General features: G+C 45.2%; 1 protein-coding gene across 5 annotated transcripts in view; it reads left to right on the forward strand.

The window, feature by feature from the left end:
• PAK5 (p21 (RAC1) activated kinase 5) overlaps positions 1–14,093 on the forward strand; it is a 143,307-nt gene that overhangs the window by 76,888 nt on the left and 52,326 nt on the right. For all 5 annotated transcript variants that reach the window (XM_032443809.1, XM_032443810.1, XM_032443812.1 and 2 more), the window contains one exon: positions 12,593–12,732. In XM_032443809.1, coding sequence (XP_032299700.1) covers positions 12,703–12,732 — 30 coding nt within the window. In that variant the 5' untranslated portion in view covers positions 12,593–12,702. The remainder of the gene's footprint in view (positions 1–12,592; positions 12,733–14,093) is intronic.

The following is a 14,093-nucleotide window of genomic DNA, read 5'->3' on the forward strand; positions in this document are numbered from 1 at the left end:
TGGTGGAGTCACCAACCTTGGGGGTGTTCAAGGAACAACTGGATGTTGTGTTGAGGGACATGGTTTAGTGGGAGCTACTGGTAATAGGTGGACGGTTGGACTGGATGATCTTTTAGGTCTTTTCCAACCCTGGTGATTCTATGAAAGTAATTGGGATTTTCCATTATGAAAGAAGAGCCAGAGAGCGGGATTTCAGTCTGTGCTCAGGTGGCTGTGCTGCCACATCTCTGCTGTGGTTTCCGGAATTGAGCATGGTGTTGCAAGTTCACTGGGGTTGGCACATTCACCTGTTGAGCTTTGAGCATTCTTTGACATACGGCGCTGTCCCTGCTCTGCCATTCATGCTGTGTAATTTGCATTGTATATATTTTTTCCTTAAAATGTTGCATAGTACCCATTTATGCACAGCCTGTTGTGGCAATGTGCATCTTTTTAGTGTCCCTGTTAATTTGGTTTTCACCCTGAGATGTGCTTTTCAGTTCTCCCTTGTTTCTGCTCTTAACATTTCAGTGTAATGAGCTGAGTTTCCCAAACCAGAACTGTGGCCCTGCTTTGCTTAGGGAATGCTGCCCTTATACAAGGCTTGACCTGCTCCTGGCCTCTGTTCAAGTGACGGCATTCTGGACTTCTTCCATAACTGTTCATTGGTGTTCTGAGCTTCTTAGACAGTGTTATGCATCAGCTACAAATTTTGCCTGCAGGCTCCTCTCCCTCCATGTGCTGCTGATAGCTGGGTGGGTGGCAGGCTGCTGAGTCCTCTGCAGTGGTTCCCAAGCACAGTGTATCCTGAAGGGTGCAGAAGATTGTCTCAGATAAAGGCTGTGGTTCTTGGAGGCTGCTCTGTTCCGAATATATTTAAGCAAATAGAATATTCATAGTTTTAGATAAAGTTAAGGCTGAGGAAAGAAGTGCTTTCACATTCTGACTGCAAACATTTAAAGCCAATGCATCCTGCTGGGAAGCATCATATTAAATTGCATGACTTAAAAAAATAATAATAATCCATTTTACTTGAGTCTACAGCATGAAAGATGAGGAGTTAAGAGACAATTTTAACCCACTTTGAAAGTAGCGTAATTCAAGTGTAATCCTTCAGTGCAGTTGCTGCTTTTGCATCTCTCTCTTAGAAGGCCATTCCTGTGCTGAAGAGTGATGTAAAGATGTGGGTTGCGTGCTAATCCCATTTAAGATGCCAAGCTTCCTTTCCACCCAAGGGAGGTTTCCCCATTGCCACCTCCTAGACAAGTGTTTGACTGTCTTTTATCTTAACACTCTGCAGGTTCAGGGAGCGCCACTGATGGACTAAATTGAAAATGAAGCCAAAACAAACTGGTACTTGTAAAAGGGCTGGATGGCACTGATGGTGCTGCTGAGGCAGCCAGAAGCTGCAGTAGAATGCTCCTGTTATCTGCACGTTGCTGATGGTAGCTGCAGTAGTAGCAATGGGTATCTACTTCCTTGGGGCTGGAAAACCAGCTTGCAGAATGACTTAATCCGAAGATGCTGATAAATTGGTTATGCTGAAATTTTGAAGATTCCAGTGAAGCCTGAGCTTTGTTACCACTTATTCACCACCTGGGGGTTAATATGAGGGCATGTTACATCAACTGTCAGTGCTTGGAGGGTTTGGCTGGAATGAACGTGAGGCTGTTGTTTCCTCAGCCCCCCATCTTGGTCCAACCTGCTCCAGAACGTTCTCTCTCCCAGTTCTTGCTGCTTTCCTTTGAGAAAAGTACCAACTTCTCCTGTTCTTCTTCTCTTTCTTTGCGAGAACATATAGTTGGAACTTCTGGATTTTGAGCTCGCTAATGATATCCTATCATTCAAAACGCATCAGCTATGCCTGTAATATGCAATCTGAAGCCATTATTCTGTAGAATTGATCTTGCTTTTTTCATATCTTTATATAGCACTGCAGTCTGAATGCACTTCTCACTTGTATTTAGTGACTTTTAAAGGTTTATCCAAGTCATGGATTCCCAGCGGATGTTCTGAGCTTGTTTCTTTATTTAAAAACATCATCTAAATTCAAATCAGGAATTAACACAGTTCTGTAAATGACATTCACCCCTCTGCAGAAGGACCGGCATTAATCCTATGCTCCACAGCAGTGGCATTTTGAGCCTTGTTTGAGGACTTTTATAGGGTTTAAATAGCCTTACAAAAAGCAGAGGCTTCTGCAATAGGTAGAACTGACACTGCTTGCTTTTGGGCACTGAGTGTGAATGTGTCAGAGGGTCTGTGTTAGGAGATGGGCTCCCTGCATAGGCAAAGAAGAAGACAGGGTACTCCATGAAAGTGTTCTGGGTCACTTTGTAATGGAGTAAGCAGTTGCAGAAAGAAGCTTTGTATAATTGTGTTCCTAAACCACTGCTCAAATCCTGCCTCTGCTGAGCCAGGGATCAGGTCCTTGCTCTGCAGCTATAAGGAAATTGATGTGACGTGTCTTTAGCGTGGGACCTGAAATATAGTTCCTTTTTTTTTTTTACCTCATATTAGTTATCCTAAGCAGTTCATGCTGTTTGTATTGCATTGCTTCTGTATGGCCGAGTGTTCCTCAGACTGAGAAGTAGCAGTAGACCTCTGGACAAGAGGAAGTTGGAATGTATCATAGTGTCCTGAAAAAACATGAACCCCAAGTCGGTGTGTTATAAGATCATTTTGAGTCACTGCAGATGTTTAGGGCTGCACTATAAACATCCACAGCTTTAAGCCACCTCCATCAAGTGCTCTGTATCTTTACCCCCCATAATTCTTGTTCTGAGAATACTGTGATGGAGGAGCAGCCAGACAGTCTTGTTTTTCTTTGTTAGCTATTTTTATTTTACCTGGGTTGTTACTTATCAAAGAACACTGCTAACATTTGAAATAAACATGTTTAAACATTAATAAGTAGCATAAGAGATGCTCATTTTGCTGCTGTGTGGGCAAACATCGGATGATTGCTGGAGTAGAAAAAAGATAGGAGCAAACATTTTCCTTTGTATATTAATATTGCTCACTAGTTACTTCCCAGGCAGAAAAGTGAAGAAAGGAAATCACAACAGTCAAATGCCCGTAATGTTTCCTCAGCAAAATCCCAACCAAGGCAACAAAATTGTTGGATCCCAGCAGCAGTAAGAAGAGTTTCCTATGGGCTGCCCAGCTGTGCTGAGCCCTGCCTTCAGCTGATGAAGAGCAGGTGTGGTGTTGTGTGGCACTCAGGAAATGAAGCTTTCACTTCTTTTTTTGATAGCCTCTTCTCGAGTGTAACGATTCATGGTGTAGAAAGGCTTTCCTCACCAGTTCTTCATAACCTTCAGCTTTCAGCCACGATTCCTTTTATTCTATATTAGAGATCACAAAGCTCTTTTTCACACTGTACTTTTCTTTGTGAAGGGGTTTTTATGCTGTAATCACATTACTTCTCAATCTTCCTTTAAACAGGCTGAACAGATTGAGCTCCAGATTTCTCATTTTGAGGCATTTTTCTCCCATCCAGTAATTTTTCAGGCTTTTTCTTATAACCTTCTCATTTTATCAACACCCTTTACAAAGACTGACCCCAAAGGTGTCTGATGTACCAGAGTCCACCTCATCAGCAGCATAAGGGGCTGACATTCTCCCAGCTTGTGAGTTGCATTTCCATGTTATACAGATGCAGTTTAAGGACAGAGCCCCCTGTAACATGGGGGGGATGTTCTCTGGGTTGCTCAGCCTTTCTCCAGGGGCTGTTTGTTACTGGCTGCTGCAGCAGGTTCTGGTGCCTTTGCAGACCAGGCAGTGCACAGCAATTTTCTCTTTTCATTGCTTTTTAAGTGATAAAAAAGAAGGAAGGAGTTTGACAGCGTGGAGCTGTTCCTGGGGAAAGATGGGCTGCTGGCTTAATGGAGGTATTCCCAACACTTTTCCTTCTTTGCGGGCTTTCTGGTTTGGTGGCTAAGCTGAAGGTCAGTTCCGTGTCTCCAACCTTGCTGCAGGGGATGCTGCAGGGACCATTTGTTATTTTAAATCTTGCTATTTTTCAGTTGTCAAATTCCATTAAGGGAGGGTTTATGGTTTCATTGGAAAAAGGCAGTGGCTGCACAAAGCCTAACAATGTGAACTGTTCCAGGATCTGATGAGTGTTTTCAGGCTTTCAGCACTGTCATCCTCCGTGGTTTTGGCAGTAATGGCAACTGTGGGGTGTTTTAATCCCTTGGGTCTTGTAAAAGCTCTTCAGGCAGACGCTGTCATGGGCTTTGTCTGTCATGGGTGTGAAAACAAGTAACAAATTTCCCATGAATTGATCTGAAGCCACCTCGTAAGCAGGGAAGCGTATGGGACCTTGGGCAGTGGCGCTGACCTGCTGCTCACTGCATGCCTGGCTCCTTTGCAATAAACTATGCAATTTGCAGAGTGCTTGCTCTTCACCTGACATCCCCTTTCCTGCTCTGGTTAATGATAAAAAGCACCTTTAAGTACTTTACATGTAAATCTTTGAGGCTCTGTGTGACTGAGAAGCCAGCTGGGAGGATGAATGTGTCATCGCTGGAGCAAACCTTATATGTGGGGAGTTTTCATGTTTGTTGTGGGGTTCTTTGTTTTGTTTCTTCTTTTGTTTTTTTAGTTTATTGTGTTTTTTCCCCCCACTGTTGCCATTTCTGGTGGGCCAGCAGATGGAACTGCCCACAGGACCTTATTTATCCCTGCAAAACCAGCTGCTGCTGGGTTTGCGTGGATTCCTGTGCTTTGGAGCTTGTTATTGTAAGGATAGTGCCTTTCTCACTGGTTAGCAGCATTCTCCAAATCAGTGTTTGCTCTTGAGGCTCCGTGTAATTCATACCTGGTTCATTCAGGCCAAGGTCACTGTGGAAGGTACAGCTCCGAGTTCATGTTTTTTCCTCTGGAAAAGGAAAATGCAGCTAAAAGTACAAGAAAAAGATGATGATAAAAGTTTTCTTAGGCAAAACAGCAGCAGGTGAAGGCAGCCTGTGTGTTCCCATGTGCTGCCGTAGCAGCTCTAACAGCACTTACAGCCCTTTAACATGCTGCTGCCCTCCTGCTGCCTGAAACCCAACATCAGTAGCAGATGGCAAGAGATGAAACTTGCTTTCTGGGCAGCCTTAGAGATTTCCCATCAGTGTGCTGCCTGCAGCCTTCTCCGTGTGTGAGGCCAGCACTGCTTCAGCCATGTGAGGGCTGGATAAGGCCACAAGTGTGTTAGTGAGCAGGAATTGCAGCGGATGGGGATGCCTGAGGAGGCAGCAAACCTGGTTTCTGCACGGTGCTTCAGAAAGTGCTGTGTGTGCTGGGAACACTTTGGAAATGAATATTTAATGCAGAAATGAAACAATTATATGCACGTATAAATGCTGCATTTATCTCCCTGCTGCCCTATAAAGGGTGAGTAGCGATAAGCCCAGGGGGGCTATCATAATTATCACTCTACTGACTTGGCTAATAAAAAATCAATTGCAACGAGATGGTTTTGGGCTTTCCTTCATGTGCAGTGTTGCGTTATCCCTGTTTCAAGTATGTGTCTGCAAGGAAGAGGGGTTGGTTTTGAGTCCATCTTTCCCCCAAAGTGGGAACTGCTGAAAATGATGTTTTTATGAAGCCCTGTGCTCCTCGATAGCCTGCTGAAATGCTGCACGTAAGGAACAGCTGCTTCCTTAGCATTTCATGTAGTGTTTTGCACTATCGCAGATGGGTTGTGAAGTATATCTGTGTTCTGAGAGAAGTTTGCCTATGTGGAAAGAGCCAGGTCTGGACCAAGTGTTTACAGGAAAATTTCCTTACGCTATGCCTGCAGTTGTCGCTGTGAGAGTTAAGGTAGCTAATGCCATGCCAGGGAATACAAAAGAAGCTTTAGCACATATGGGAACATTCTCCAGTGCAGAAGTTCTCCAATTTGAATACTGCACCGGGCAGGGTTAGAAATTCCCATCCCCATCCCATTGGTGGAGTGGCATCTTTGTGCGTGAGTGGTTGCACGTCCCTGGATCCTACAGCTGTGGGGCTGAGGGAGATGGGTGGAATTGAAGCTCTAAGAAAGAACCAGAGCATGATGTTACCTGTCTGGGAGAGAATGGAGACTGAAGCCTTCATTCAGTGTATGTGTTTTCACCAGCTTGATAATGCAGAGTTGTGTTGGTATGTTTCCTAGGGGCAATGTATAATTTGCTTATTGATAGGCTGCACTATTTAGACAAATTAGACCTTTTAAACATCAGTCCTATTAATTGGTTTTGACTGCACTGCATTAATTACAGAAGGGTTAGCAACGTTTGAATTGTAGAGAATTGTTCTCTAATTTGAGGAAAACAGTCAACACTCGGCACGTGGCTTCCAGTGAGAGTTGGTTATCTCCGTCTTCAAACATGGTTCTTAAGGTATTGCCATAATCTTGTGGCAGTTGTAATTATGTGTATTACCGGGTGGGAAGGAGTCATAAGAGAGATGGTGCAAAATTAACACCAGGGAGCACAATCTTGGTTTTATACGTGGATGTGAGGTGTCAGTGTGGCTGTGTCCCAGGCTGGCAGGGGTGGTGGGTGCAGACTGGGGCTGAGTGGATTGCGGCCGTCCCCTCCTCCTGTATGTTAGAAGTGTGACAGAGCTAATCACTTAATCACTTCAGTAAGAGTTGGGGCTTTAAATACCTAAAGTCACTTGGGCTCAGTTCCTGCAGCTTCACTGCCTGCCCAGACAGTGCTGCTGTGTTCCAGGATTGGGGGAAGTCTCTGGTTCAGCCCCTGGCAGGAGCCACGAAATATCACACCTGTATGGTGCTGTAAGGATACACAGTGCTAGCAGGGTAAGGTAGCACCTTCGACTTTGCAAGAGAAACTGTACATCTCAAATATGGTGAGTGGTTTTGAGACTGAGCACAGTTTTGGCTGCAGAGCCAAGCTGCTATTGCCTTTAGCCAGCTTCAGACCAGTTCTGTTTTGGGCAGCTCGGCTGGGAAGGTGCTGCTGCCCAGGCAGACACCTGTTCCCACTGGGCGTGCTGTGGAATACTTACCTCCCCTGGGAAGCTGTCTGCAGGGCACGTAACAGTGCGTTCATTTGTTGCGGTCCAGACAGAGGTGGTGATCCCTTTACCGCCCTGCATGTGTCCTGAAACTGTCTTAATGTACCGTATCATGGCACTGTAGAAAGTCAAATCTCTTTTTAGCCTGACTTCCTAAGGAGGCTTATGCGATTGTGCTGTTTCTATCTTCATCCCTCCCTTGGGGACCTTTTGAACCCACGGGCCAGGATCAGACAAATGCATCAGCAGAAGGTGTTGATGATAGTGCTGGCCGTGCTGCAGGGCCCACGTGGGCAGCGGCCACAGTGCTGCTTGGCTGTGCCGGTACCTGCTCGGTTGTCGTCATTCTTGATCTTGAGAGTACAGTGGGAGGAGAAATCTCACATGGAGCCTCTTCCTGGGGGACAGATGGGTACGTTTGGGGTAACCTGGCAGCTGAACAAGGCCTGGCTGAGATTCTGAATCCGGGAGCTCATTCAGGCCTTGTGCCCCTTTTCTAGTGATGCAGAAGTGATCTCTTCAGTTTCGCCTTACCGAGGAAAGCAAAACCACACCCACTGGGTTATGTCTCATGAGTAAAAACACTGGTGTAAACTCAAGTCTCTGAGCAACAACCTCAATAAACTAAATCCCTCCCGGGGAGAAAAAGATAATCATATGAAGAGGCCCAATATCCCCCTGCTGTGCATCTGTCAGTCAGCTGCCCGCAGGGAAAAGCGGCTATGCCATGATAACCCTGCGCTGAGGGGAAGGGGAGCAGATGGGCGGGGGATTAAAGCTGCAGCAGGAAGAGGGGAATTGGGACCAGTAGTGCTGGCAGCCCTGGTCACTGCTGGTTTATGGGGTGGTATGGGGAATGGAGCTCAACTGGAGGCTGCTTGTCCTGCATGCTTGGTTACAGCGAGATGAGCATTACGGACTGGTAAGTGGAAAGATATCTGCTCTGCTTCACCTATAAGCTCCCACTCCTCTCCTGTGACCAGGATGGGCATCAATCCTGTATCTGTGCTCTGGGGCCTGGCACATACCTCCCACCAGCGCTCAACCTCAATGTCCCGTGCCCCAGCAGCCTTTCCCACTCCTCCAGCTTTTCCTTGCAACCTCAGTCCTGGCTCCACCAAGCCCCTTCTTGGCGCCTCCTCATGTTCTGGAGGGTCAGTAGCTTCTCGAGGAGATGGGGAAACAGATCTGTGCCTGCAGAAGCTCTCCCTCTTACTTAGAGGAGATGATGCACCACCTAAATTGTAGCCACAGAAAGAAGCAGCTCTCATATTGCTGATCCACGTTAATTAGGAACAAGTAGGAGAATTTATGAGTACAGTCTGTCTGTCGTGGCAGGTATTGTGAGCAATTGTCCCAGGTGTGCACAGATGGGAATGAAAAAAGGGTTAAACAGTGGTTGTGTCTGAGTGCCTGCTGCAGGCACTGTTCTGGTAGCATTGAGAGGTGCTCTAGCACCTTGATATCCTTTCGGTACTGAGGTGCCCAAAACTGATCACAGTACTTGAAGTGAGGCCTCACCAGTGCCAAGTACAGGGGCAGGATGACTTCCCTAGTCCTGCTCACTACGCTGTTCCTGATACAAGCCAGGGGCTGTTGGCCTTCTTGGCCATCTAGGCACACTGCTGCCTCATTCAGCTTACTATCCATCAGTACACCTGACTCCTCCTGACTTGAGCCATCAGATGTGAAAGAGCCTTCCTGCATGCACAGCTGAGTTTTGTGACTTGGATCCTGGGGCACAGGCAGATGATGGGCAGCAGTTCCTGCCTGTCCAACAGATGTGCAAGCTTAGCCAGCATGGACAGTAACACAGGTTTTCAAAAGTTTTCACTTAGCCACGATTATTCTTTGAGATGCGTGAATTGCAGTAAGGAGCACGTGGGACACTTCAATGCCTGTTTGCCATGACCAGTGTGCATGAGTGGGGGAGAAGGCAAGCAGAAGGTGCACCCCCTGTTACAGACTTGTTTGGATGACGTTCAGAGGTGTCAGGATGTATGTGGATGTCTGATGGCTCACCTCCTGCAGTACTGCAGGGGCGCTGCTAGTGAGATCTGCTGTAAATGTTTTGATGACATAGCAACCACGGCATCACTGGTTTGCCTGATTCTGGCACGGTTTTCCTGCTCTCACTCTCCTGAACACGGATGGTTACATTTCTGTATATCTTACACAAACTATTGAAACACCTTGATGGATAAATTGTTCATCTTGGTGTAATTTTTACAGCTGTATGAAGGCAGACATCTACCGCTGGTAGGTAAACAGATCTACTCACAGAATATTTTACATAATAAACTAGTATGTTTGAATTGCTTTTTGTACAAGGCGTGTAGCTGCTTCTCTGCATGGGTTTGTAACAAGAAGGGGTCATCTATCGGTCATTATAATTTTCAAGATAGAGCAGAAAACAATGCCGGTTAGTGTTTATATAGGCAGAGCTGAACATTTTTGTTACTGATTTCTAGGGCACAGTTCTGAGCTCACTGCAAACACCATGTTTTCTGGTAACTAAAACCACTGCTGCTTTCTCAGGACGAACTAAAATATCCTTTAAAATGGCATATGATGTCATCAAGAAGGCAGTGAGCCGAACTCTCAGATGCCTCAACTCTTCTTAAGGTTTTGTTTGCATTGTTTTTTGTTTAGGTGTTTTTTAAGCCTTGAATTCTTAGGGACCTTTCAGGTTAGAGTGGCAGTTGCTTCTATATCCACCTGCAGTGTACTCTGACCACGTTGGCCATGCTGACCTGCCATTGTGGTGATCTGCATGCTGAGTGTGTGGCTCATTCAGATGTCACTGAGGATGAAGAGTGATGAAAAGATTCCCCAGCAATGTCCTTTTTTTTTGTGACTTAGACAAACACTATTGAATCCTTTCATTCCTGAACATTTTCATCCTTGCTGCACCAGCCTTATCTTCAGCCTTTGCTTTGCATTCTTCATTAACTTAATGGGAAAAAAAAAGTATCCTGAAGGTAGATGTTTCTCTGCTTGGAAAACCTTTGAAGCTGGAATTTCCCCTGCCTTGATTTTCCTGCAGTTTTCCTGGTTGACTTTGCTCATGGGCATGAGTCTTCCAAGAGTCCGTTTTCCTGTTGGCATGTGTTCTTGAATAGCTGAATTATTGACTCTAGGACGTTTTGGACTGGCTTTCTCATTCTTCTCATGTGGTTTATTATTTTTGGCCTATTAACTCTGATAGGTGTTAAATTTAATTATGAGAAGTTGAACTTGATTATTTAACCTTAATTAAGGCACTCTGGGTCTCCATTCCTCAAATTACTTGAGAAAGTATTACAGTATTTCCCTTCTGTATAACCTACATTAAGGAGTGTCAGCTGAACACCGATTAACAAAGGGGCAGCTCTCTGCTTTCCTGAAGTGCACATTACTGCAGCCTGATGTCACGGGTGGACATGCTGCAGTGGAAGGAGGAGTGCTGCACCTCTGGTCTGCCCCACACACCCGCTGTGCAACCCACATGCTCTGAAGCCGGTTTTATCCATGGCTTCGCATGCCACAAGCTTTCTCAATTCTATTTCTTGTACCAATTCCCATGTTTATTGTGCTAGATGTTTCCCCGGTGCTTTCTCCAATGCTTGTGTAACATTCCCTGTTTTTCTTATGTTAAAGCATCCAAAGGAAACAAATAGGAAAATGAAGTAGAGCATTTTGTACCTATGCTACAGATCCTCCCTTGCTCTGATAATTTAATCTGGTCTAACTCTTGAGCTTGCCTCCCATGACACCTGGCCAACTGCTGCTTCCCACCCATGTGATCACACTGAACTTCATTAGCATGTGGGGGATGTGCTGGAGAGCTTTGCATTGTCCAAGTTAGAAGCCAAGCACAAATATATGGAGTTTCTCCCTCAAGTAGCACATTGCTTCTAAGGAAATGAGAAAGTGATGTAAAATGCATGGCTGGTTGGTTCTCCAGTTGAGTAAGAAGTGGTTTCTAAAGGACATGAATTATGCAGTAAGTCACTTTTAATATTACTTTTACTGATGCTTTTTAAAGTGGCCGTGGCATTCTGAAAATATGTTAAATAGTTAAAAGCTGTGGCAAAGAGCTACCCCTCAAAAAAGACAGTTACCTTCTTGAGTAGAACAGTGGCAAATTAAGCAACTACTTGGGAGAAAAAAAAAGTCAGACCTTGGTCCTGTGAGCTTTGTTACTTGCATTGCTTTAAGCACAGGGTTAGTCTTATGGATAGGATCAGGGTGTAACGCCCCTCAGCCTTGAACCTGAGCTGTATCTCTGAATTTGTGATCTCCCTGTGCAATACTGATATGGAAAGATGCGGATTCAGAAGTCTGAAATCAAACCCAGACTCTGAGGGAGATGTGGACAGATCACCATGCAATCAAATGGCATTTATCCAGCTCTTTTTTCCCCGCTCTGCTGTGTTTGTGTAGGAGGTGAATCCCCCGGGGCAGGGAATGCGCCGCATGTGCAGCAGATGCAGCTCTTGGCTGGTCGCATTAGCTAAGTAAATTTTGTAATGACTGGGATGAGTTTGGCTCTTTGACATCAGCTAAACTAAGCTCCTCAGAAGAGCTGAATCAGCATAATTCCTTGGTGGTGCTGAGGTGGTTGGTACTAAGAGGTTTGGTTTGTAAATGTATTTTTAAAAAATCCTATGTGATGCCAGCAAATAACCAAGCAAAAGGTATTCTGGGCCAAAGTTTGTGGTTATTTGAGCTTCAGTGATGTGCAAAAGCCGTGTGTCAACTCTACATCTTTTTTGTGTTTGCACAGGCGTTCTTTTTACCAAGTGTTCCGAGTTTTTTTCCCTGTCTGCAGAAATCTCATTGCTTTCTGAGTTGATTGTTGCTGCTCAATGATTGAGTTATCTGTAACTCTTCTGGCAGCTGCTGGACGGCTGAGGTATAAGCAGTGGGGCCTCATCCTGCAGGGTGCAGGACTCAGTTTGATGATGGAGGTAGAGTCATGAATCTCACATTGGCCAGTGGTGTAGGGCATGTTGGGTTTTGTCCTGCCAGAAACAGAGACATGGCTCCTCTCTGTTAACTTTGGTGAGTATGAAGTGTGCTTCCCTGTTCTGGGATCCTGAGCAGCAAGCCTGGAAGACTGGCCATCTTTCTTGGCAGAGGTGGAAGGAGAAGCTTGAGTTGTGCTGCCAAAGGATGGCTAGCCTGAGTCCCAGCCTCAGCTTCTGCGGATATTTCAGGGTTGAGAGGAGATACATAGACATCAGTGCTGAGGTGGTGTTAACCATACTCCTTCTGAAGGGCCTCTTTTGAATTTCTGCTTCGAATAATACCTTGAAGAGATCTGGACCTGCTTCTCCCACCCTCGCTGAGCTGCATAACCATGCAGCCTCTTGACATGATAGCAGTGTCATCAACCTTTTCCCTCCTCAGTAGTTTTGTAAATAAAGCTTGAATTTCTGAGCAGCTGAATCTGTGTGCTGAATTCAACCCAAGGCCATAAGTAACTTCAGATCCTCCAAAACTCTATTTTTGACAAATAAGCAATTTCTGTTTTCATCAGACATGTGATTGATATTCCTATTGGTCTCTCTTGGCTTCTTTTCCATAACTGTTTTCTCATTGTTACCAACAGGGGTGCTTAACGTCTGGGCTGAGCGCTTACCTTCACAAGAGACGTTTCTTCAGCCTGCAGTAGCGGTGAGCTCCGACACACGCTGGTCCTGTGATTTTCAGTGCTGTGGGATGAGACCTCCTGGTCAGCTCAGCCCCAAGGTGGGTCCCTGCTCAGCTGTTTCTATGTGGTTTCCCCAGGGCCTTTGTTATGTATTTCTCCTTGTTTGCCAGATCTGTCCTAGCTCACAGTGTAGTTCCTCCTGCAGATCCAGATCAGCCCTGGGTTTGTGGATGCCTACTACCATAGGTGGTATTTCTGTTTTGAAAGGGAAAGTACTTAGTAGCAAGGAAAACGTGTACTGGTGGAAAGCTCTAGCATCTGCAGTCTCTGCTTGGGTTTCTGGTAGCAATTTCAATGTCTTTGCCATAATTTAAACAAGTACTGTTGAGTAAAGGACAGTTAGAGAGTGTTGAATTTTGTTTGCCTGATATTCACTTCAGGCTGCCAGTGAGACTCATTCTGCTGATATTTATGGTATTACAACTGAGTGACTCCTTTTAAATCAGCAGCAGTAACGTGATGTGAAACAAGAGCAGCGTTCGGTCTGGCACCCAGCACAGCTCTTGACAATTTGCTCTGATGCTGTAGGTGGTTGTAGTGTTTTTTCCACTCCTGCAGAGATTCCTGCACAGCTGCTCTCCCCGACAGCCTGATTTATGCCCTGGGATTTATGGAGCTGAACAAATGATTGTAGAAAAGCTAATACACTTCATTACACTTGGGCCAGTTTTCCCAAGCCAGAGGGCAAATCCTCTCTTCTCTACCTGTGCTCCATTTGTGCAGCTGTTGTGCATTCTCCTCAATAATCTGAAAGCTGCAAGTGATGGGATGTTTCAAGGAGCCCAAGGAAGTGGCTTATTCTCTGTTGGGAGTTGAGCTTAATAGAGGTGTAGGTGTTGCTGCATTTTCTCACTGGATGTGACCTTGCTGAGGGAGGCAGCACTGTACTGGGTACCAAATCCAACTGAGCATGTAGAAATAAGCTCAGTTCCAGGAGCGGAATGGTTCTCTAGCATTAAGGTTAAAGACATTTTTAATCGTCTTTCTTAAATCTGTACAAATGGACTCAGCATGGTGTAATGTGAATTAGCACAGCTGCCTTAAAATCAAGATGCGACTCAGAACTGAACCTTTGAATCTTTTGTTACTTAAGTTCCATAGAGGGAAGGGAGACTTGTACCTGCAGTTCAGCTGGGAAAATAATGGATTTAATCACACAAAGCAGCCAAAGCAGGTAATGACAAACATGTGGGGTTTTTTTCTGTTCAAAATAAAAACTGTAACTTTTAAGTTTGTTGAATGTTTGGTCTCAAAGCACATTTCAGGAAGGAAACAGGATATTTAGTTTCATCTCCATTAGCAGCTTTGGTAGCCTGGGAACTGTATTGGTGCTACTCAGCTTAATGAAGTGTGCAAATTAAAAGTTTTGTCTGATCCTTCCACTATATCAAGCATTGCT

The sequence above is a fragment of the Coturnix japonica genome, chromosome 3, assembly GCF_001577835.2.
Source record: "Coturnix japonica isolate 7356 chromosome 3, Coturnix japonica 2.1, whole genome shotgun sequence".
Taxonomy (NCBI): domain Eukaryota; kingdom Metazoa; phylum Chordata; class Aves; order Galliformes; family Phasianidae; genus Coturnix; species Coturnix japonica.